This window comes from Bidens hawaiensis, unplaced genomic scaffold (genome assembly GCF_021521415.1).
Source record: "Bidens hawaiensis isolate Kalapana, Puna unplaced genomic scaffold, B.hawaiensis_p1.1 tig00004151_1, whole genome shotgun sequence".
NCBI lineage: Eukaryota > Viridiplantae > Streptophyta > Magnoliopsida > Asterales > Asteraceae > Bidens > Bidens hawaiensis.
Genome location: NW_027491246.1, coordinates 1,636,636 through 1,662,306, shown reverse-complemented (window position 1 = coordinate 1,662,306; position 25,671 = coordinate 1,636,636). Strand labels below are relative to the sequence as shown.

General features: G+C 34.9%; 1 protein-coding gene across 1 annotated transcript; it reads right to left on the bottom strand.

Moving 5' to 3' along the window:
- Positions 1–3,784: 3,784 nt before the first annotated feature.
- On the bottom strand, positions 3,785–4,156 carry LOC143625626 (uncharacterized). Its single transcript, XM_077095910.1, has one exon. The coding sequence runs from the start codon at positions 4,154–4,156 to the stop codon at positions 3,785–3,787; it is 372 nt and encodes a 123-aa protein (XP_076952025.1).
- Positions 4,157–25,671: the final 21,515 nt, after the last annotated feature.

Genomic DNA, 25,671 nt, shown 5'->3' with positions numbered 1-25,671 from the left:
TAATACTTTATTTATTACTTTTAATTGAAATTGACTTTATGGTGTACATAGTTTGATAATGATGGTTTATAGTATCTTGAAGCTGTATTATCATCACTTGTATCTTCAAGGGAATCACTCCTAAAAATTTCCAAACAAAACCCCAACCCAAACCGTATGTCTCTTACCGATTTGATTTCCACACGCCCATTGAAATTTCTGTTCCAATAGTTCAAGAAACCATGTTGTTAGTTTATAGGTGGTTGAATGACTAAATATCTTACCACAAAAGTTTATATTTCGTGATTCCATGCTTTGATGGTTCGTAATTTTCTAAAATATGTGAAGATTTTCTTTCAAATATGTAAATCCTCCCGACCTATGACCATTTTTGTAAATTCATAATTTAGGTTTGTGTAATTCAGATGTCATTTATTCGTTTTGGGTTTTCAATTTTTGGTTTTTTTACGTTTTTGGGTTTAATAATTTTTGCCTTTACGGATAAATTTTATCTTATGATTTGATTATTTGTTATTTTTTGCAGCATCGATACTATACATACCAACCTTGACAAACTATTTAGTCTCGGCACCTTCTAAATCACATATATTATGTTCAATGGCTCTAGAATGTGGAAACATTATCTTATTACAAATAATAGTATGCCAATTGGGTCAAAGGTATATTTTGTTTCATTTCGGAACTTCACATAATAATATAATTCTATAAACAATATAACATGACTGATCTAACAACAATAATAAAATTATTAATTATTTATATATACATGTAACAAAATACAGTAACTTATCAGTGTTGCTAAAATCTCGGTTTGAATTGTTGTAACTTTGCCAGTTATAATTTAATTTTTATTTTATATGTATAAGCATATATTAAGTATAGTAACTTCCCATTTAAGTACAAAAATAATGCACTATAACCTCGATTTAACATTTCCAATTATAGTTTCATTATTTAAATTTTAATTTATATGTAGATGCATACATTACGTATCGTAACTTCCATTCTAATTCAATTCCATAATTTCAGTTTAAGTGAAATCAATTTGAAACAATATTCTATTTTCAATCAACTATTAATATATTTATTAAAAGTAGTTGTAAAATATTTTAGTTTACCATATATAGCTTAGTCAATATTGTTATAAACATTTAGAAACACATATGATATTTATTACTGTTATTTGAAAACAATATAAGTATATTTTTAAAATATGACCTTTTCGTAGAGAATTAAATTTTATTTAATTTTACAATATTATAATTATTATAAATATAATTTTAATAATTTTCGTTCCTAAAATAATTCAATAGCTACTTCAATTGGATAACAGTATAACACATCAATAATTCTTTCATTTTTTGCACTGGTTCTCTTCATCTCATTCTCCTCATACAACATTCAAGGTCAGTAATTTCATTTGTATTACTAAATTGCATTACATATTTTACATACTCTAATATGTACTTTATCATTTGACAAACAGGCTAACGGAACACTCAACATTACCCTATTGAATGATCACGATGTCCTAAAAAGGATTATGTTTTGAAGGTTCGTATTCTTAAGATTTGACATCTGAAGGAAAAAAAAAAGCAAACCAAATGAAGACTGGTCAACATAGATGATACTAATAGATGAGATGTAATGTATCATTCTTAAACTTTTTTTCAAAACTAGTTTATTTTTGTTTTAACTTTTTTTCTTATAACTAACATTTTGTTCGTTCATAAAGAATTAAAAAGGGCATTTGAATCCAAGCAAACGTGTTAAAACAATGTACCTTCCGACATGATGTGTTCCTATGCGAGACCTTAATGAAATGGAACATGTGGATGCATCAGATATGAAACCACCTGACCTGAATGGTTAGTTTATTTCAAAACATTTATTAATATTCCAAACAGTTTCATGACTCCAATTTATATTAATAGTTCAAGATTCCAATTTGTTTAAAGGATTCGCCAAATCTTTTTGAATTCACAGGTCGTGAAAAAGGTAAAATTTTTACCCCTAATGACTCGGTTGCACGAATGAAGGCAGATGAAGAGCCTCTTGAAACTAAGGGAAAGGTAACTCGACATGATTAACTATTTTAGTTTAGTTCAAAGCTGTTCGTTCAAATTAAGTAGGAAATAAGGAGTTCTATATACTTCTGGTTTCCTATTTGTTATTTGCTATCAAAGTTTTAATTTTCCATTTTCCATTATATGAATGTTTATAAATTTATTATATACAAAGGTAGACACCCAAAGTAACACTACAAAATTGAATGAGCCATTCCATAAATAAACTATTGTGTACCTTCAAATTATAATCGGATTATTTTAAAAACATATTAAAATGGTACCATATAAATTTGTTTTGGGTCATAATTGGTCATTTTTAAAATGTATTAATTTGGTTCTGACCATTTTAAAAGGATATTAATATGATTATGCTCTAAAGGGGTCACTTTACTACATGTGTGCATCATGATTTTAAGTTTGCATGGTAGAAACGTGGTATGCAAATTCATATTTTTGTTGGAGATTAGTGAAGAATGAGTTATGTTAACGCATATATAATTATATCTGTTAATTCATAACTGATGCTTTGAGACTGATTTTTTGATCTACTTTTGAATTAAGTTGCAAATTTATGATCCAAAAAGCAAATTCATCTTCAGATTCTATAGATTTAAGAATGTACTTTATTTTGGCTCATTTAACAATAAAGGAACTCTATTATTTGTTTTAAATATTAATGAAGTATTTGAATCTTACATCGTTTTGGCCCGAACACGTAATGAAATAGATGCAATTGTATTGGCATGTTTCACTATTTTCCTTTTATTCATTAACCTTTTTTTTTCTTTCAACCTATTTTTAGGGTTATCGGATTGTTGCATAATCAAGTGGACCGAAAAACTATGTACTCCTGTGTAATAAAGGTATGATTTATTTTTGTTAACAAGTCTTTGACTTGTTTTGTCCTTTGTCCATCTAACCCAAATACTTGAAATTATAATTCGCCATTTTGCCCTTTTTCTTTTTAATTCATTAAATATTTATTTTTCTTTTAGGAGTATTGAAGTGTTTAAGCAATCAAGTAGAACGAAAAATATGTAATTTCATATTTATACATTTGTGTAAATTATGAAATTGTCCTAATATATATTAATATTTTTAATTTTTTATAATTTCTGTCAATGCGATACTTGGGTGACTTCTAATTATAAATCATGTTTCCGTGTGAAAAAATTAATTCGTTGCCATTTGAGAATGACCTTCCATTAAAAATCGTTGGCCAATCTAATTTTTAATGTTAATTAACATGTAAAACTTTATTTAAGTAGATAAAAAATTAAAAATAAATCTTAAAAATCTTATATGAAGCTATAAAAAAACATTTTATAAGTATTATATAAATAAATAATCTAATATCCCAACATATAATCACATTTCTCTATGTGACCTAATTTCTAACCGGATAACACACGGGTTAGTAACCTAGTTACTAAAAACATAAAGTAGGAAAATTGTAATTTAGTCTAACATAACGGTAAAGGAAACGTCAAGTTTGTCAAACGTTTTAAAATATCTTCTTTTTTCGAATTATCATATTGTTTGGATGTGCTCAGGACAATCATGATTCCAGTTAAATATGATTCTAGAAACAAAAAGCCAAGGCCCTTATAATTATCTTATTTAGATTAGATTTAAAAGACAAAACAATATAATCAAATATTATTGAGATTACAAATCAAATATTGAAGTATTTAGGCTCACATAATCTTTTTGGTTCATACGGTAGCCAATTCCCTAGAAGCTACCAGGTTCTTGGAGATCTCGTAAATTAATCTACTCTGAAACTCACCCATCGAGTAACCACCGGAAGCCTGAAGCCTTCTCGGAACTCTTTTGGAACCGAAAACGTTTTCGTTTCCGCCGCCTAGTCTAAGCATCGTATCGATGTAGGCGCTCTTCAGCTTCATCCAGAGCCTGAACACGGAAACTTTCTTCAATCGCAACCGTTTGATGGCATTAATCTTCCAAAACCGACGGTTTCTACCTCCTAACGTTTTGGTCTTTGAAGTGCCCAAGACCCGCTGATACCTCCTTCGCCTCCATGATCTGTTCAATGCACCAAGGAAACAACTTGGGACTATTTCCATTATTGTACAACTGTGTGGGTGCAGCCGATTAGTTGTAATATATATATATATATATATATATATATATATATATATATATATATATATATATTTTCTGACTATATAGAGACCAAGAGACTTAATATGTGTCTAATTTAATCGCTATTTGATTATAAATTAATGTTTTGTATTTAACTTATGTTACGTCTTTATTAAGTAAAATATTCTTGCATGAACCTAGTGGAACCAAAAATTCACATGGCGTATCTTCATTAATTAATCCAATGAATATTTGGCTGGAAAATGTTGATTTGATTCCAATATTCAATTTGGTTTCTACTTCAACAAAGGAGCTTTAATCAAATCAAATCAATATTCTTAGCATACAAGGTTTGTTTTCATTTTGGTAAACATTTAAGCTAAAGTTTTGCTGAAGACTTCAAAGATATATTTATTAGTCCCAATTAACACATCACTACATCACAATAGTAGCTATTTAATTTTTCCAGTGTGGTTATTCATTGTATAGTTATAATGTGACCTCACGTACGTTGTCTATCAAACTCACTTATCATTTGAAGAGGTCTCTGCAATGGTCACAATATTACAATATCAACGCACTCACATTTGATTCATTTTCTATTCATATACCATTAGAAATGACAACCCAAAGTCAGGATATGAAATATATTTATGTAATGCAAGGGACGGAGCTACATAGAAGGATTTTTATACATCTTTGTAATGAGCTAGTTGTTAAATGTGTTTTATGAGTTCGGTTATGGGTCTAATAATAAGAACACAAGGGGTGCAAAATGTAATTACATGAAAGAGAAATAAAACCCTAGAGCCTGCTCACAATAACATCTCTAAATTATGTGAGTGTATCCTCTGCTTGTTCACAATAACCCTAGAGCCGTCATTTTTTACATATGAAGCTAAGTGTATCCTGCATTTTTACTTGTCATACCTTTTTCCTAAACTTTGACTTCCTTCAATAATTTTATTTAGCATGTTACTACCCTCTAACATGTTTTAGATTTTATGGTCTCTTTTTAAAAGTTTTCTTTTTATTTTTTCATTTCTATAATGTTTTATTTTTATATTATATTTTTGTTTTTCTCTTTTCTTGTTTATCGTCGCTAATCGTTATAATATTTATTATTATCACTAGCAATGAATTATTGTATTATTAAACTATATATAAATATATGTGTGTATAAAAGAGTGATACTTATATTGATATTATTAATAATATTTACAATGACAATAAAAATAATTAATAATAACCAAATAGTTTTAATTTAATATATTTAGTGAAGACTATTAAATAAAACAAATGATAGAGAGACTAATATGTATATAAATAATGTTAAGGAAAATAATTGATTTATAAGTTCAAGGGGGTGTGATTTAGTAAAAATTATATGAAGGAGGTATGTTTAGCAACACCCATTTTTTACTCTATAATTTAACATACTTTTCAAAATTTAATACTCATTTTTAGAAATTTCCCACAATTCATCCACCATTTTTAACTTTATCGTACTCGTAAACAATTATTTTATTATATTTCTCGTTTTTATACACTTACAATAATTTAAGGAGTGACGAATACAAACTTCTTATTTATAAAAAGTTGGTATATCAACTTTTTATAATTTAGGGTTGGGGTAAACAAAATGATAGATAGGATAGATGATGAGACTATCGCTATCTAGTCAAACACAATATTAAACAATGTTCCTAATAACTTCAAGCAGTCTAGGATAAGTAGGGTGTCGAACCACGAGAAGTATGTGGTCATTGTAACATGAAATTAGTTTCTAAAATTATGAAGTCAGTGTCAAGGGTACTGATTACACTAACAAAATATTAAGTTTTAAATTTGTAATGCCTTGTTTTGAGAAATTATCAAATAAAATAATATAAATTTATTTAGTTGTGTGTAATGTTGTGTTATTTAATATAATTAAATAATCATAAGATGATAGGATAAGTATCGGGTTGTTATGGACTTAAAGCCTTTAGGTTTAGCCTATATAAGCTTTCCTAAAACCCTATTCATCCTTATTTCATCATCTTCACCATCAGACACACACATACACAGCTCTCTGCTCATGTACACAAACCTTCCTTTTATTGATTCAAGATCTAGATAAAATACAAAGATTGATTTCCGTTCATTCAAGATCTAAAGAAAAATCATAAGGTATGCTTTATGTTAAGTCAATTCTTTTCATTCATTCACCTTCATCTTGTTATTCATAGTTAAAAAGTTATAATGACATATAAATAAATTTTTTAAAAGCGAACCAATAACCCGACCTAAATAAACTCTAGTTGAACTGAACAAAAAGCTAGAATTTCGTTTAAATAATTAAACACAAAAAGATATATATATATGTGTGTGTGTGTATACACTTTAAGTTTTGTCCTCGTGAATGGATTTCTATTATTTCGAGTTCGGACGGGACTGGTTGAAAGGCATGTTAGACCCGAGTCCGTGTTCCAACTGAACGAGTCGTAAAGGACTCGGCTCGAACCAGTTAATCGATTCAAATAGCAAGAGAATAAGCCGACTCGAGCCAAATAGTGAACTCGAGTAGAAATGGCGAACTCGAGTCGAATCTCAAAACTTAACTGGAATGGTGAAACTCGAGCCGAATGAACCATGCCAAATGACTCGAGCCAAATGAACTCGAGCCAAACGGTGGACTCGAGTGTTAGAGCATAATGTCTATTGCTAGGGTCAAGTGGTATCAGAGATTTATGGCTCGTTACTAGCTGGAACATTTCAAGTTTTCAAGATTTTCCTCTCTGCATTTAAATTCCACCATCAAAAGTTCTCCAAAAGCTCACACATTGTTCCTTACCTATCCGTGACAAACCCTACCAAAATTCATTCAATTTCTACATCATTTGCACCCTTAAATTTCAAAATTACCAAATTGGAGATCTTCACCGTATATGTCATGACAGCGTATATGTTCTTCACGTATAACATATACGGCGTATAACATATACGCCGCCTATGTTATAAAGTGAACATTTATACGTTGACCACATACATATACGTTGACCATTCTTTAAAACATATACGTTGACCATTCTTCAAAACATATACGTTGACTCTTCTTGAGTTTCAAACTTATACGTTGACCAGAGAAGATATACGTTGACTTGATCAAAATGGAAAACCTAAGTGCGTTCGTGTCACAGCCGTCTATATTACTTCAAAACATTAATTTGGAAAATGAGATGGGTACAGCCAATAAGCCTCCTAAGCTTCTTAGGATGGAAGATTATCCTTCATGGGCCGACAAATTTGAGACGTATGTTTAAGCATTGAACAACGAAACATGGACAGCTGTTGAAGAAGAATACATCATCCCTAAGAATGAGAATGGGGAAAATTACAGACTGTCACAAATTGCTGATGCGGATAAATCATTGTTTCTCAAAGAAAAGAAAATGCTTAATCTTTTCCAACAAGCCATCAAAGACAAGATCTTTCAATTACTACAGCACAATGGCTCTTGTTATTCCATTTGGCATGCATTATTGAACAAGGATCGAGGAAATCCTGACATGCGTAAAAGTAAAATAGCACTGCATAAGAAAGAATTCGATATATTTACTCAAGTTAAGGGTGAATCTTTTACTTAGTTTGTTGAAAGATATTGCTATCTTGTGAATGAGATGAAAAGGCTAAAGATTGACAAGCCTGAGTATGAATACATCGATAAACTTGCTGATGCTTTGCCTGAAGAGTGGGGTACTTTCATAATGATTCAACAATCTAACTCCATTGCTTATGCTTGTCTGAACCTTGCAAGTTTTATCGAGAAGCTTGAAGCTCATGATCTGGAGCTTAGAAGAAACAAAAGATGAAATCCACAACCGTATCACAAGATATGGTTTTGTATTACAATGGTTCTAATTCAAGTGTACTCCAAATCCCAAGATTTTTATTGCATTTTATGATGAGACAATCAGTCAAGCTTGTGTTACAAATGTCGATGCTACTCCTCAATACAGTAGTAGTTATTCAGGAACAATCCCTACTACTCAAGCTTCAAATTCAAAGGATTCTGATGTTATCCAGTGCAACATAGCTGTGAATCTGAAGAATACAGGAAATATGACCACTGACAATATCAAAGAACACATGGCTTTTCTAGGATCTGTTCTAGAATCATATGAGTGTTTGGTGGCGGGTCGCATTGGAAATTATAATATGACTAAAGAATATTATGATCAGATTGATCCAGAGGAAATGGAGATGATTGACATAAGATGGTGTATGGCTAGTGTGATAAGAAGAGCACAAAGATTCAAAGAAATAACTGCTCAGAATGTGCTTGATGGCACAACTTCTAAGTTAGGCTTCGACAAGTCTAAAGTTAGATGTTTTCGTTGCAAAGAGAAAGGGCATTTCAAGAGGGAATGTACAAGCAAAAACTGTGGATGACAATGCTGCTAATCCTTTTGGACGAGATTACTATAAACAAGCTATATATCATCGTCCAGAGGGAGAATCATCGAAGGGGAAGAAAACTTCTGAACCATCAACCTCGCAGCAAAAGTCATTTATAGCTCAAGTTGATGAAGGTTTTAATTGGAATTCAGTATTCCAAGCTAATGTGGCTCAATTGGTTGATGAAAAAAAACAGGAGGTTAATGATGAGAATGTGGATATGATGGTTCATAGGATTGAAGATAAGGATGGTAATGAGATTGAGTCTAAGATTCAATAGAATGAGGAAAAGGTGAATAGTAAGGTTGAGATTGAAGTTGTCAAGGATGAGGACTTGAACAAGGATGTGATTGAAGATAACAACAATAAAGTTGATCGTGATATTTCAGATGACGAACTTCCTCGAACTTATGATAAAATTCATGAGGTTCCTCCTGACTATCTTATTTCATTGTTTTCACCTGATATTATCGAAAGTTTTGCAGGTTGGTTTTATGAAAAAGATATTCCACAAGGAAAATTTGACTTTGGAGTGGAAAAGGATGATGAAATTCCAAAAGTCAATAAATCTGGAAATAAGGAGGAATCTGAAGATTGAAAGAGCGTTGAAGGAAAATTCGTTGAAGGAGTGGTGGTAAACATCACTGATGATGACTCAGAAACTTCATGTGAGGAACTAGTGGATCAAGCATTTATGGAAAATGAGGTCATTCTTAACTCAAATATTTGTGAAAAATGTGAATTGCCTTGCTATGAATGTGATTTTAAAAATCTTGAAATCAAAGAATTAAAGAGACATTATGATAAGTCTTTATTTGATCTCAACGTTGTTAAAGAGGCATACATGAAGCTTCAATCGTATGAAAAGAATTTATGGGAAAAGATTTTACAAAATCAAAAGACAATTTCTATGCTAAAGTATACGGTTGAAGACAAAAAAATTGCCAGTAACAGACACATTGACGAAAACGCAACACTCAAACTTGAGCTTCAAACACTCAAGATTGAGACTAAAAGAGTTAATTTGAAATTAATAAGCTATGCTTCTTCGTCATATGTACTTGATCACATTATCCCCAAAACTTCATCAAAAAAATAAGGATAAAACCGAGAACATAAGAGAAGATTATCTAGTTATGCCTCCACCTATTTGGAATGCTTATCTTCCAATGAAACCGAAATGTTTAAAAAAAAGACACTCAATGTGGAAATCAATTTATCACGTCATGATATCTCCAAGTCTGTTGATGATGTTTGTGAGAAAAACGAGAGTTCTGGTTGTGATTCAACAACTGAAGTGAAAATGGCAGAATCGGTGCTGTTTGAGGAAAGTGTTAAACCTCATGGGTTGGGTAAACAAAAGGAAGTTGAGAACTCGACAAGATTTGCTAAAACAAGCTTTTATAACAAGCAATCTTCTCAAGTTAAGCAATTTCAAGAGAAAAAGATAATGTTTGTGCATGGCAAAACATCATAATCTGAAAAAGAAATTGCATTTAGAAACCAGTCAAATGATGAATTTTATCGATTGGAAGAAGAACGTGAACAGGTTGAAACTACATCTCAAATCAATAAATTCATTGATAGGAGACGTTGTTTTTGTTGTAATGAGGTTGGCCATGTATTTTACGCTTGTCCCAATAGATACAAACAGGATCATATTCCGCTTCAAAATACTGTGAGCAAGAAACCTGGACTAGGTTATGTGAGTGAAAAAAAACCAGTCTATGTTACTGAAAATGTGAAAATCTTGAAAAGAGATGAGTCAAATGATATTAGAAAGATTGTTAAAAATGATGTTTTAAAATCAACAAATTCAAAAACAAGTTAAACATCGTTTAATAAAAAGTAACAATCTGCTGGTCAAAACTGGGTAGCAAAAACTGTTGTTAAACTACCTGATAGTATTGAGAAAGTGAAATCTGAATCTGAGTCACCAACTTTAAGTGAAAATTCTTTATCATGTGTTTCAGAAGATGAAAATGATAGGTTGTTGTTTAAACATATTAAACAACCCAAGACCAAGAAGGCTTGGGTTTTGTGGTTTCACTTAATCGTTAACTGTATGTGTAGGGGCTTCCAAGATCCCATGATTCTCGTTGGATAATTGATAGTGGAGCTTCTAGACACTTGACGGGTACTCTCTACTTGCTAAATGATGTCAAATCTATAAGAGGAGGGTATGTCGGGTTCGCTGGAAACCATGGGGGACATATTGTTGGTGAAGGAACTTTAACAAATGGGAAAGTTACTTTCGAGAATGTCAACTACCTTTCAGAATTGCAGAATAATTTGCTCAGTATATCACAAATTTGTGATAAAAAGTTCTCTACACATTTTACTTACCGAGAATTTCGTATTTTGAAACCGGGTTTCAAAATTCCAGAAGAGTGGATCATTATGCGTGCTCCTCGAGTGAATGATCTTTACGTCATGAACATGAACAATGCATCAACGTCATCAGGGTCTGCTCAATGTTTCATATCAAGAGCATCTGAACGGGAATCAGTATTATGGCATCGGAGGATGGTATATATTAGTTTGAGGAAAATGAACCATTTGGTTCACAAGAATCTAGTAGAAGGAGTTAACTTAAGGAATTTTCAGTTAAGTGAAGAATGCTTGGATTGTAAGAAGGGAAAACAAACGAAGAAATTTCATCCAAGGAAATTGGTTAATTCCATCAATTTACCCTTTGAACGTCTTCATATGGATCTTTTTAGTCAAGTGGATGTCAAAAGTATCACGGGAGAACTTTACTATCTCGGGGTTACTGATGATTATTCAGGATTTTCATTGATTGAGCCTAAATGGATCTAGATCTTACAATAACATTGATTGAGCCTCGAGCACGTCCAAGCGGTAAGCATCCTCCTCCTAACCTAAAACTCACACTAACATACACACGAAGTCAGCTTGAGCTGAGTGAGTTCAAGTTTTAATAATTGACATTTATAATAATCATTCCAAGAGTTTTAAAATAAAACGGGATACGAACAATTAAGCCATCATCAACAATAAATAGTCATAATTATATATATGTACATCTATATAATTATATCCCAATAAATATCATCCAAGTAATAACATCAGGGTCGAGCATACGTACAACCTAAACACGTAACATCTCATCCAACGTATGCAAACACAAAGTAGGCATATGTAAATATCATTAGTCGATAATGACTAATTAACATCGCCAATTATTGGCCATACAATAATACATGTATAAACATACATCAAAGCATACAAAAATATCATCCCAACGCCTACTCTATACAAATAAGCCCATGTAAAATAATTTAAACTGTTCATCAAGCAAAATCGCTTAAGTGTGTATGCTAGCCCAAAACTTGAAAAGAGTAAAAAGGGGCATCATGAACTCGCCTGTCACAAGGCATGAATTCACCACGAACTAGAGAACTCCTAAGTGTCCCCACAACTCAAACGCCTATCGGTTTACATACAATCATTACTAACGACACCGAAAGGACTCGTTTATCCTACGAGATGTTCTAACATGGTTCGAGTTACTTAAAGCCTCGACCTCATCAAACTCAATCATAACAGCCCTCGGGCTTTACATTTACCGACACGACCCATAGATACTCCCAGGAATAAAGAATTCCCAAATTACCCCCGGAAGCACTAGGTGAGACCCATATGCGCGTTTAAGAGTTATTTAGACACATAACATCCAACTCATCCCCGTGTGGACCCAATTAGATAAATTCACAGCCAATAAGTCCACACGACGCTACACGAGTTGAATGGCTCGGTAACTCGCAAGCACAACGCACTAACTATTCAATAAACATGAATACACGTTGTACCGACCCATTTGAGTAACCGACAACCAATTTAGCCCCATTACTTAGAAAAATAACTTTCCAACAGCCCGTACCTCAAACCAAGGTCACCCGAACTGAATTGGTCATTAATTACTTCAACCCTCGCGTTAAACGCAACAATCTACCATTCTAGCCAACCGAAAACTAACTTACAAACTACAACTAGTTGACCAATCAAACAAACACCAATGCTCATAATTTTGAATTATGTTATACTAGAAATACCTAGGAAGATTTTGGTTCAAGAACCTTAGCCAAAACAGTCCCGGAATTGATAAATTGGACAGCCACTCGGTAAGCCTACAACACGCGATTTAGCGATCAATAAGCGAGTTAATATGACCAATTAAGGTGTAAAAGACATGAGGGAACATGGGACTAACCTTCAATTAAAGTTTTATGCCCTAAAATTGTCTGCAAAAAAAGAAAAACTAAGGGTGTGGCTGCTGCTCTTGCTGCCGATCGGACATGGAAGAAAAGGGGGGGGGGGTTAGGGTTTTAGTTTTATGTTATAATATTAAATGTTACACCCTAGCCCCTCCAAATTGAAGAATATGGAAACTTGAAAGAAAAGTTATATGATTTAACGTACCGGGATGACGAGAAGCTTTCCAAGGAATGTCGGATAAATCCCGAGAGATTTACATACTCTACAAGCTTTAAACCATGGAACCGAAAATTAACGGGTGTTACAAGTCCACCCCTTACAATGGGATTCGTCCCCGCATCTCGATGCGATAAGAACAACTGCGGGTAGAGTTTCATCATCTCGTCTTCAGACTCCCAAGTAGCCTCAGAACCCCTGCGGTGCCTCCACTGAACCATCACCTGCCTAACCACCTTATTCCTCAAACGCCTTTCCTAACGGTCAAGTATAGCAATAGGTTCTTCAACGTAGTTCAGTTTACTATCAAGATCAATATCACCAAGAGGCACATGGGCCTCCTCGTCTGCCAAACATTTCCTCAAATGAGACACGTGGAAAGTAGGGTGAATCCCCGCAAGCTCATCGGGTAAATCCAGTTTATATGCTACCTTATCAACCCGTGATAGGATGCGGAACGGACCAATGAACCTCGGACTAAGCTTCCCCCTCTTACGAAAATGAATAATACCCTTCCAGGGTGAAACTTTTAGCATGACCTGATCACCAGCCTCAAACACAATAGGCCTTTTGTCCACATAGGACTTTTGATTATCCTGAGCGGCCTTCATAACTACCCAACTGTTTCTGACCAATGGAGCCCCAACAGACCAGATTCCTACACCTACGCCCATACAACATCTCAAACGGCGGCATCCCAATAGTGTCATGGTAACTGTTATTGTAAGAAAATTCGACCAACGGTAAATGACGATCCCAACTACCACCAAAATCGATAACACAAGCCTGCAACATATCCTGGAGAGTCTGTATGGTCCTCTCGGATCATCCGTCTGCGGGTGATAAGCGGTACTAATGAGGACTTTGGTACCCATCTCCTCATGAAACTTCTTCCAAAACCTAGAGGTAAAACGCTTATCCCTATCCGAAACAATAGATACCGGCTGCCTAGAAACAATCTCACGATTAAATACATAGGCCAACCGCTCGGAATTATAAGTCTCTCGAATCGGCAAGAAGTGAGCGCTCTTAGTCAATCTATCCATGATTACCAAAATGGTGTCATAGCTACCCCTAGGAGTATGAGGCAACTTGATCACAAAATCCATCGTAATATGCTCCCACTTCCACTCAGGTATTTCCAGGGGTTGAAGTTTCCCGAAAGGCTTCTGGTGCTCAACGTTAACTTGTAGACACGTCAAACACTTACTCACGTACTGAGCCACCTCATACTTCATCGCAGGCCACCAATAATTCTTCTTCAGGTCTTGGTACATCTTGGTCATGCCTGGATGAATGGAATAGCGCGACTTGTGTACTTTATCCAATATCTTACTCCTGAATCCCCCATACCGGGGTACCCATAAACGATCGTCCTTATACTTCACCCTGTCACCAACGTCTTCCGAAAACTTTTCCTGACCCCAAATACGTTCTGACATAATCCATTCCACCTGTAAAGCGACATTCTGAACATTGGCTATTTGTTTCAAGATATCGGGTTTGAGAATAAGCTAGTAAGATTTCACACGAATAGGTTTTGGTCTCTCCTTTAGGCTCAACGCGTCGGCTACCACATTAGCCTTACCGGGATGGAACATAATCTCCAAATCATAATCCTTAATCAATTCCAGCCACCAACGCTGACGCATATTCAGTTCCTTTTGTTCAAAGAAATACTTTAAGCTCTTATGATCGGTATAGATAACACAAGGGACACCGTACAAATAATGCCTCCACAACTTAAGCGCAAACACAACCGCCACCAGATCCAAATCATGAGTAGGATAATTCGCCTCATGAGGCTTTAACTGCCATGAGGCATAAGCTATGACTCGGCCTCGCTGCATCAGAACACACCCAAGCCCCTGATAAGAGGCATCAGAATAAACAACCAGATCTTCAGTGCCATCAGGTAAAGCTAAAATCGGAACGTGCGTCAACCTGATCTTTAATTCGAGGGAAGCCTCCTTCTGCTCAGAACCCCACACAAACTTAACGCTCTTCTTAGTCAACTTGGTCAACGACATTTTCGAAAAGTCAGGAATGAAGCGGCGGTAATACCCCGCCAATCCCAGAAAACTACGAATTTCGGATGGAGACTTAGGAGATTCCCATTCGTTTACAGCTTCCACCTTTGCAGGGTCAACCAAAATACCACTCGGATTAATAACATGACCCAAGAACTGAACCTCGCGTAACCAAAAAGAACACTTGGAAAACTTCGCGTACAACTTGTGCTTTCGCAGAGCTTCCAAAACTTCCGTGAGATGACCAGCGTGACCGGATTCGCTTTTGGAATACACAAGAATGTCGTCAATGAACACAATAACAGAACGATCAAGCATCGGCCTACACACCCCGTTCAAAAGATCCATGAACGCAGCCGGTGCGTTGGTTAAACCGAAAGACATCACGAGGAATTCATAATGCCCATAACGTTTTTGTTCATACATTAGCTCGGTATGTCGTCCCGGACCACCATCCCCACCATCATCTATACCATTTCCACCATCATCATTTTCAGAATCAGAATCGTCATGAGCCCAATGATCATTAGGTGGCTCTTGATAATCAATGTTTGCAAGGTGACCAATCAAATGATTATACTTTGGCTGTTCAGCAAGACTCTGACCTCTATAAGACCTCAAACGTCTCATCATCTAATTATTCATGTGCTCAAGCTTCATAACATCATCTTGATCTTTAATCAAATCAGGCTGCAGATCATTGATAATCATCTGCAAAAATCTTGGATACATAAGAAACTTGTGACGTCTTATAAGATTTTCCTTCAAGTGATAATAAACCAATTCAGAGAAATTAAATGGTTTATTCAACACCAAGGCAACAAACGCAGATTGTAGCATAAATCTACACTCGTCAAAACCACCTTTCCGTCCACCGAGACAATGTATCAACACATGAAGCAAGTACTTGTATTGTTCACACAAGTTTGCTTTGTTGTACACTGATTTTCCAGATCGCCATTATGCTTTACCCTTCCAAATAACCCAAGTATCAAACTCCGTTCAAACTCGCATCTATCATCAACGGTATCACGAAAACCCAATGAATCTCGAATCACACCAACATCAATCACTACTCGTTTATCTTGAATTACTGCCTCTATCTGATTCTCAGCCTCATTGTATCTAGCAGTATTCCAGAAAGCTCGAATAATCTTCTAATAAACAACTGTACGAGTAGAGATGGCCTTGTAAATTCTCGAGCGTGTCATGAAACTAATCATGCCTCGGAGAGTCTTCAAAGTTTGGCTCTAGATAGGCACATATGTTGTGGCTCTTGTTCCATGATTGCAACACTGGAGCTTGTTCAGGTTCAGCTTGAAGTGGTTGATCAGTGTTAGCCTCGGGATTTTGCTTAGGAACAGGGTTCTGAACGTTCTCTTCAGCCATTTTTGTTTACACAAAAAAAAATATTATTATAATATTCACACTGATTAACACATATCCATTTCTTAACGAATGAGACATTCGTTATAAGTTACATATCTTTCATTCATTAAAAATAACGAATCAATCTCATACGTTAAATCATTTTCTAACTAACGAATTTGATTATTAAAACTTTAACGAATCAACTCAGATTCGTTAAGCTTATTCGTTATTAGTAGGAATCTCCTATTCACTACTTATACGAATCATATAGTCATTCGTTAACAAGTTAACAAAACTGACTATCATTCGTTATAATAATAACGAACCTGATTTAACTAACTAGTTTGACTACTAAAAGTCAGATTTACAATTAATTTTGACTCAATTGCAGTTAAAGACGGCGATAATCATCTCAGAATCCTTCCATCTTCTAATACATTTAGCAATCAACTTCAACGATAATCATCGAAAATCAGTTTAATAAACTAAACAAGGTTCATCTATCCTAATATTGAACCGAATATACGTTTTATTAATGTTTAACAATTCAATTATCACGAGAATCTATTAAGCTATAAACACCGATGAAATCCACTGAAACTCATATGATTGAGATCGTTAATACCTGTAGAACACAACTAAGTAAGTCAATTAAGCTATCGATCAGATATGAGATCACGGAAAAATTTTGCAAGAGTTTTGTTAGGTTGGCGATGAAATAGGAAATGGCGAATGAACAGTCATTCGTTCAACATTGGGATTATAAACCCAATAATTTCACACTTTTCGAGGTCATTCGTTCAATTTTGAACTAACGAATGACCTCATTCGTTAAATTAATAAACCTGATTCGTCAAGATTTTAAACGAATAAGGTTTCCATTCGTTAAATTTTAACGAATATTACATTAAGTCTTTCATTCGTTAACCGTATAACAAATGTTAGAGTCATTCGTTAAAATCTTAACGAATGATACATTAAAATCATTCCATTCGTTAAATGATTTAGCGAATGTCTTCCATTCGTTATGCACAACGGAAGTGAATGTCAATATAACAAATAAGAGACTTATTTGTTATGTTTAAATAGCGAATGGCTTCACATGCGTTAAAGCAATTAACGAATCACCAAAACATCCTTATCAAATGAGAAGTAATCTCATTAAGGATTTAAATAATTAATAAACCAATTAGGGTTTTTAAAGGATTAAATAATCAATCAAACCAATTAGGGTTTTGATTTTATACATTAAAAAACCCGATCAATCCAAGATCGGTATTTTTTAAATTAAATGGATTTTTACGTTAAAATTCAACTGATACCAATTAAAAATACATTAAGATTAACTTAAAATTTGGTTTGTTTAACTTTTTTCTTTTTGTCTCTGAATTTATTCGCAAGCTCGGTAAATCGAAAATAAAGCAGAAATAAAATTTTTTTGAGTTTTGAAATATTTTTCAAATAACAATAAAAAATAAAGAAGTAAGACTAACTAATAAAGCAGTACATATTTTTGTGAGTCAATAAGGGAATCATATTGACCAAAATTTCCGTCCATCACAGTTTTATTTTCAGTTTTTGTTATGACTAGTGTTAAGTCGATTATCGGTATTGTTGTCCACTTAAATATTTTAACAAATTTTTCAGAACTTTCAGTGATATATAATAATTGGTTCAATTAGGCACAAATATCGGAAAGAATTAGTTCAAATCCTAATTCAAGCGTAATTTGATTTTCTCCAAATCACCCCAACTTGACTTAAACCTAAAAACCAATTTGATGTAAAATGATTATATTTCAGCAATAATAGTCCGTAATCCCCACTACAAGACATATCCCTGTTATCAAGCAATACCCTAAGGTCCGTTCCCATGGATGAGTATGCACGATTTCATTTGTCGGTTACAGACATTGTGTCCCTAGTGGTCCGTTTCTTAATGGTAATAAGATGCGAGAAAGGGGACAATGTATGACTCACAGCGTGGTTTGATCAAGTCTATAATTCATTTTTGTACACGAAGTACTTTTTGCGATCAAGTTTAGAGACTTAAGCAGTTACACTGCGGGTTCCCTTTTACAAGCATTTTTAATATTCATCGAAATGAATACCAGATGTAAAACCGCATAAAGACCCAATGATGTCAGGAACCTTAAAGCATCCCATTAATACATGATTTAAGGCCACAAGACCATACATCGTTGAAGCGTTAACCACCAACTAGATCCTTTTTTGTTAAAATTGTTTTAAAATTGATTAGAAGGCTTGAGTATGACCGGATTCTTACATTTCTGCCATCATCATCAAGACCTTTTATAGAACCAATCTCCCTTTTTATTCAGTAATTTATGTTTATATCACTTACTAGTCCGTACTTGTTTGTCAAAAAACCTACCAATACATCAATGCAATTAAGCACACAGTCTTTTATTACTTACTTTTTACTGGACTTAGGAGCAAATGACCAATGTACTATCATTTTCCCTTTATGCTTCTAAACTCATTTTGAGGAGCATTTTTCATTGTTTTTGAGTTTTTCAATATTTGAATGTTTTTGGAGTTTTTAATTTTCTCTGTACAAACTGAAAACACAATATTTTTTGCATTTTATATTTTCTCCCCCTAAAAACAACAAAAATTGAACTAAAACAAGAAAAATAAAATAAATTGATTTAACCAAGCTTCTGAATATCTTTCAAAGATTTTAAACCATTTATACCCAGCAAATATTGAAAACGTGTTTTGTCAAACGCTTTGGTATAAAGGTCAGCCTTTTGAAAATTCGTGTGTATTTTATTAATAGAAATTAATTTATTTTCAAAGCAATCACGTATAAAGTGATAGCAGATTTCAATGTGTTTGGTTTTCGAATGGTGAACGGATTTTTGGTAATAGAAATAGCGGCTGAATTGTCAATAAAAATAGGAGTAGTTAGAAACTTCAAACCGTAATCCCGCAAATGTTGCTGGATCCAGAGAACCTGTGAGCAGCAACTCGAGGCCGCCACATACTCTGCTTTGGCTGTTGAAGTTGAGACCGTCGTCTGCTTCTTACACTGCCAGGAAACAAGTCGGTTTCCTAAGAACTGGCAACCCGCTGTTGTAGACTTAAAATTGATCTTGCATCCTCCATAATCCGAATCAGTAAAAGCGGTGAGATCGAACTTATCGTATTTGGGGTACCACAACCCGATGTTGGGATTTCCCCTCAGATAATGTAAGATGTGCTTTACTGCCGCCAGATGAGTCACTCGAGGACTCGATTGGTACCTGGGACTCAAACAAACAACAAACATGATATCAGGTCGAGATGTAGTCAAATACATAAGAGATCCGATCATCGCTCGATATAGGGTAGGATCTACGGAATCCTCCAAGTAATCCGGTGATAAATTGTGACCCACGGGAAGAGGTGTCGAAGGAATCTTGCCATCAGATATCTTGAATCGGCTCAAGACATCATTCACGTATTTCGTCTGATGGTTAAAGATCCCGGAGTCAGACTGGTGAACTTGCAATCCTAAGAAAAAGCTCATCTCTCCCATCGAACTCATCTCGAATTTGGTTTGCATTGTCTTCTCAAAATCTTTACACAGGCTGTCATTGGTCGAACCGAAAATAATGTCATCCACGTATATTTGGACGAGGAGCAGATCATCACCAACGTTCTTAAAAAACAATGTACAATCCACAGTTCCCCTCTTGAATCCGCTTTCTATCAAATGGTCAGCCAACGTGTTGTACCAGGCTCTGGGGGCCTGGTATAAACCATAAAGAGCCTTGTTTAATCGATAAACACGCTCGGGAAAGTCTAGATCCTCAAAACTGGGAGGCTGCTTCACGTACACTTCCTCATGAATAGCTCCGTTTAAGAACGCCGATTTCACATCCATTTGATAAACCTTAAAATTTTTGAAGGCTGCATAGGCAAGAAAAATACGTATAGCCTCCAGTCGTGCCACAGGAGCATATACTTCAGTGTAATCAATGCCTTCTTGTTGATTTTAACCAAGAACGACCAACCGTGCCTTGTTTCTCATGATTACCCCGTGGTCGTCCTTTTTGCACTTAAAACCCCATTTTGTCGGAATAGCCTTTTTCACACGGTCGGGTTTATCAATTAAGTCCCATACACCTAGTCTAACAAACTATTGCAGCTCCTCCAAGATTGCTTCAACCCAAGACGGTTCCTTAAGTGCCATCGTGACACTTGTCGGTTCAATCTGTGATAGGAAGCAGGTGTATTGTGCAATACTAAGGATACCCGATGAGTGCAAATCCGTATAAGCATATGCAACTGAATCCTCAGTAGGAGATAAGCTATAGTCAACCATATCATCACATACATTAGCTAATTGGTGTCTTGTACGAACCGAGTCGTTCACATCACCAATTATCTGTTCCTACGGATGATTGGTGATATTTTCCTCCGCTGTGTCTAAAGAGACAGTTGGTGAGTCATCAACTATTAGAATCGGCTCATTTGTTTCTGGAGCTTCATCTAATGGAACTAACGATGAATCAACAAAATCAGCATCATCGGAAGACTCAGAAACCTTATTTGACATTTTTGATACATTAGGAGAGTCATCTACATCAACAGACGAAGAACTTGGAGTCGGAAGACATTGTTCTTCCAAATAAGAACGAATAAAGTCTTCAAGGATCACTTCCACCACTGGTGTAAACGAATTAAATAACCCGTCGTAATCGAACATCCAATCGGGACCCGTACCAGTTAAAGGAGTAGTATAACTTCGGCAATCAACGTGATACCATTCTACCACACAACCAGAAAAAATATTAAAGATCCGTTTCTTAGGAGAATTGTATCACAAAAAATAACCTTCAAAAGCTTTTTCATCAAACTTTCCAGCATCTTTCTTCAATACAGTACACGGACACCCGAACGGTTCCAAATACTATAAGTTCGGCTTACGATTGTTCAGAAGTTTGTAACTTGTTTTCTTCAACCTCTTTTTACAGTTAGGACGCAATTCAGTGTGTAACACGCCATATTCACAGCTTCGTTCCAGAATTGAACGGGTAGCTTTGAATCAGCAAGCATTTTTCTCGCAGCTTCAATCAACGTATGATTTTTCCGCTCAGACATGCCATTCTGTTGAGGAATATAAGGTGCACTGAATTCCCGATGAATTCCCTTCTGAATGCAAAAGAAATCTAATACATTATTCCTGAACTCGTTTTCATTATCACTCTGAATTCGTCTCACTTTCAATTTGTAAAGTGATTCGATCTTCGTGATAAGGTTCTGAATTAACAAAGGCGTATAATCTTTCGACCCCATAAATAACACCCATGTGTATCTTGAGAAGTCATCAGTAACCACCAAGCAGTACAGATCACCCGCGATACTAGCACGATGCACTGGACCGAAGAAATCCATATGAAGTCGTTCTAGTGGTGTAACAATCGAGTAATTGACTTGCTCGGATGTGACTTCTTCTTTTGTTTCCCCTTCTTGCATGCAACTCAATGGTCATTAATCTTGAAGTTCTTAAGAGAAACACCATCCACCAACTCATTTGAAATCAGAAAATTCATCTTGCGTATGTGAATGTGTCCCATGCGTCGATGCCAAAGGATAGAGTCCTTTTTGGTTGCTTTTGATATGAAACACGTAGCCAAGGATGAAGCATTTACATTACAACTCATGTCTACTACATAAATATGTATCCCGGTTGAAGGATAACACATTCGGTTACTGTGAAAATTGTGATAAACTTCTTATCACATATCTGCGAAACAATCTGCAGATTATGATCCACCTTTTTACAATAATTAACTTTTCAAACGTCACTTTCCCGTTTGAAACTTCTCCCTCCTTAGTAATCATTCCACCGTTGTTACCAGCAAACGCAACATAACCCCCTTGAATGTCTTGACATTATTCAGAAGATCTAGGTTGCCGGTGATATGTTGAGAACATCCACTATCCAATATCCACTTGTGATTAGACACGGACCTGGATGAACTCTGCACAAACAAGTAAAACGATTAGTTCAAAATGTTAGCCCAAGCCTCAGTCTTGGGCTCTCCCTTTGATACTTTCGGAGATAAATTTAACTTAACACTCGCATTCGGTACTTGAGAATAGGTGACCGGTTTCTTGGTTTTCTTATTTAAGTACTCGTCAAGTATTATTCTCGAATCAGTGTTCTTATAAATTGGTTGAACATGGTCAACAAATTTGTTTGATACATTAAAGGATTCAACCCGAACGACTTTCGTTAGATTAACATTGGAATACATTATAACACACTCATCAATTTGTTGTTCTTTCAAATTCTGATTCAATTCAGTCTTTCGGTTTGATGACAACTTGCTATCATCAACCTTAGCTTTACATTTCTTTGAAACATGACCCGGTTCACCACATTTAAAGCATAAACGTGTGTCTAACAATTTATGTGGTGAAACACTTGGTATGCTTTCATGCACAAGTTAAGGAATATCAATCTTAGACTTTTCAAAAGTTACTTTCTTTGGAACAGTAGGTTTGAATCCCTTTTTAATTTGATAAAATTCCAGATTAGTAGAATTCGAAGAAGATTTCACAAATTTTATAGGTTTAAACTTGTTACCATTTGAATTTTCTTGTACATTCTCAAATTTTAATTTGGTAAATCTTTGTTCAAGCTTAGTAACTTTTGACGTGTCATCTTGATAGACACTTTCGATCATTTCAGGATTTAAAAGATTCAAAAGAACTTCTTTATCGGAAAAAACTTTTGACAATCCTTTTAACTTAAATATCTTTCAACTTGAAGATTTAGCTTGAGGATTGACAAACCTCATCAACTCCTCATCAAACACAGATGGTTTATCTGATTTAGGTACTTTAGGAGATACCTTAGGAGTTTTTGATGATTCACCCGAAGATTTTGAACCATACATTGCTTGTTCAAACTCTTCAGTTTCACATAAGATGTGATTGTTTGTAGGAATGTTCTTGTCTTTGACAATCTCATCTGGTTCAATTAACTCCCAATAGAACCGTCCAATTCACTTTGGTAAACACTGATTTACTTTTGATGTGAATCGGTTCTAGAGTTGGTTTGTTTTGATCAACAATTTCAGATTCAAGTGTATGCATATCTGGACATTGTTTCACATCTGGAATACTATAGTAATCTCCTTTAAAAGGAGGAGGAATCTCGACGTACCCTAAACCTGCTTTCCCATTTTTCTTGTGGGAATTGTTTACTTCAATGATTTCATTTAACAGAAATGAGGAATCTCAAAATTTTCCAAGTTTGTTTGTCAGTTCTAAAATTTCATTTTCCAGATTAGAAATGCAGGTTCGGAGTCGGAGAATCTCCTTGAAATGTTATTCAACCACAATTATCTTACATTGAACCTCAGCTTTGAGATCATGATTGCTTTCAGACAGATTGTGAATTTTTAATGTAGATTATTCCAGTAATTTGGATTTCTGTCGATAACATTCATTGATCATAAAGTGATCTTTTATGAGAGTAGTGTTCTGATTTAAAGATTCAAGTTTAGTTTTGAGTTCAGCACATTCGTTACACTCAATCACAACAGCTGAAGGTTCAGATACATTAATTGATGGTTTAGGACATACCTCCTCAATTTTAGCCATACAAGCAAATGATTCTGTTTGCATAGATGAACTCTGATCAGAATCAGTTTCCGAATCTGAGGTGTCGCTTTCTTCAGATACATTATCGCTGCTTGCATCTTCAAACTTCTCAACTGGTTCAACAACAGCAAGGTTGGCTTGATTTCCCAATAACCTTTGAGACCAGTCTAAACCATCATTTGCGACAAGAACTTTAGTGTTGTTTGACTTATTCTTGTCAACTTCTGATGAACTCCTTTTACTTTGATCACTTCCCGATGAATTCTTACTTGGATATCTCTCAGCATTGCGTGGACCCGCATACGCTTTTCTTGGTTTTTGGCATTCTTTGGCAAAGTGGCCAAAGAATGTTGTGATTGGAATTGAACTGGAGCTTTAGTTGAAGCATTGGCATTGAACTTGAGCTTCATCAATTGATCACTTCCCGATGAAAAATGTTGTGATTGGAATTGAACTTGAGCTTCATCAATTATTAGCCGGCAATGCACCACCATACATAGAAGGATTCTGAACTTGATTATCCTTCAATGAGTTTTGACACTTCAACTGAAATTCTCTTTCCTCTATCTTGTTAATAAATTGCACTGCTGTGAGCTCTGAGTTACGAAAGAAACCATTTTCTTTTAACACAAAGAGGAAAGTAGAATATGATGAGGGCAATGCGTTCTTTAGTGTATCAACTTTATCGGCTTCAGTTGTCTCAAGATTTACACTTGCCATTTCCACAATAAGATGACTAAAACAATTAATCATCTCTTCAACGGTTTCATTCTTCATTAAGATAAAGTTTCTAAACTGAAACTTTACAAGAGTCTTCTTAATCTCAAGCGTATTACCCAAGCTTCTTCTTTTCAGAGTATCAAATAAAGATGAACAAATCTTTATAGTGCTATGTTGGTGAAAGATTTGTTCGGGTAGAGCCATTGTGAGAGTCGAATAAGCCTTTGTCTCACTTTCAAAGTCCTTCAGTTCTTGTGCTTCATAATGCTTAAATTCCTTTGGAGTCCAACCAAGATTGTCACTACCAACCAGAGGTGCTGCATAAACAACATCGAGATACCGTACACTGCTTGGATGAACCGACCCCAAGTGAGCACGAAACCTTGGTTCCCACCGAACAAAATCTGAAAGTTTCAGAAGTTTAGGACACTTGTTGTGACTACCAATCTCGTTGTCCATCGTCAGCATTTGTTGCATTAAAGCATTCTGGGATGCTAATGCATAGAACGAAGCCTTCTGAGAAGCCATAGTATAACAAGTTTTGAAATTCAGGGACCAAACTTGTCAAACTTTACAACTTATGGTTACTATTCAAACGAATCAGAACAATAACGAATGTGGAGTTTAATGAGTAACGAATGGGATGATATTCATTATCAATTCAAGTGAATTCAAGCGAATGTGAGGGATAACGAATGAGTCTTGTAACGAATGTGAATTCGAACGAATGTGATGTTTAAATGTAACGAATGAGATGTTGCGAATGAATGTTTAGCGAATGTGTTGTAGCGAATGATGACTGTTTAAACGAAAGAGATATGAATGAACTCTAGCGAATGATCAGTTATAGCGTAA

What these genes read in the sequence shown, in the direction of transcription:
- LOC143625626 (XM_077095910.1), bottom strand. Translation starts at nt 4,156, where the DNA reads ATGGAAATAGTCCCAAGTTGTTTCCTTGGTGCATTGAACAGATCATGG.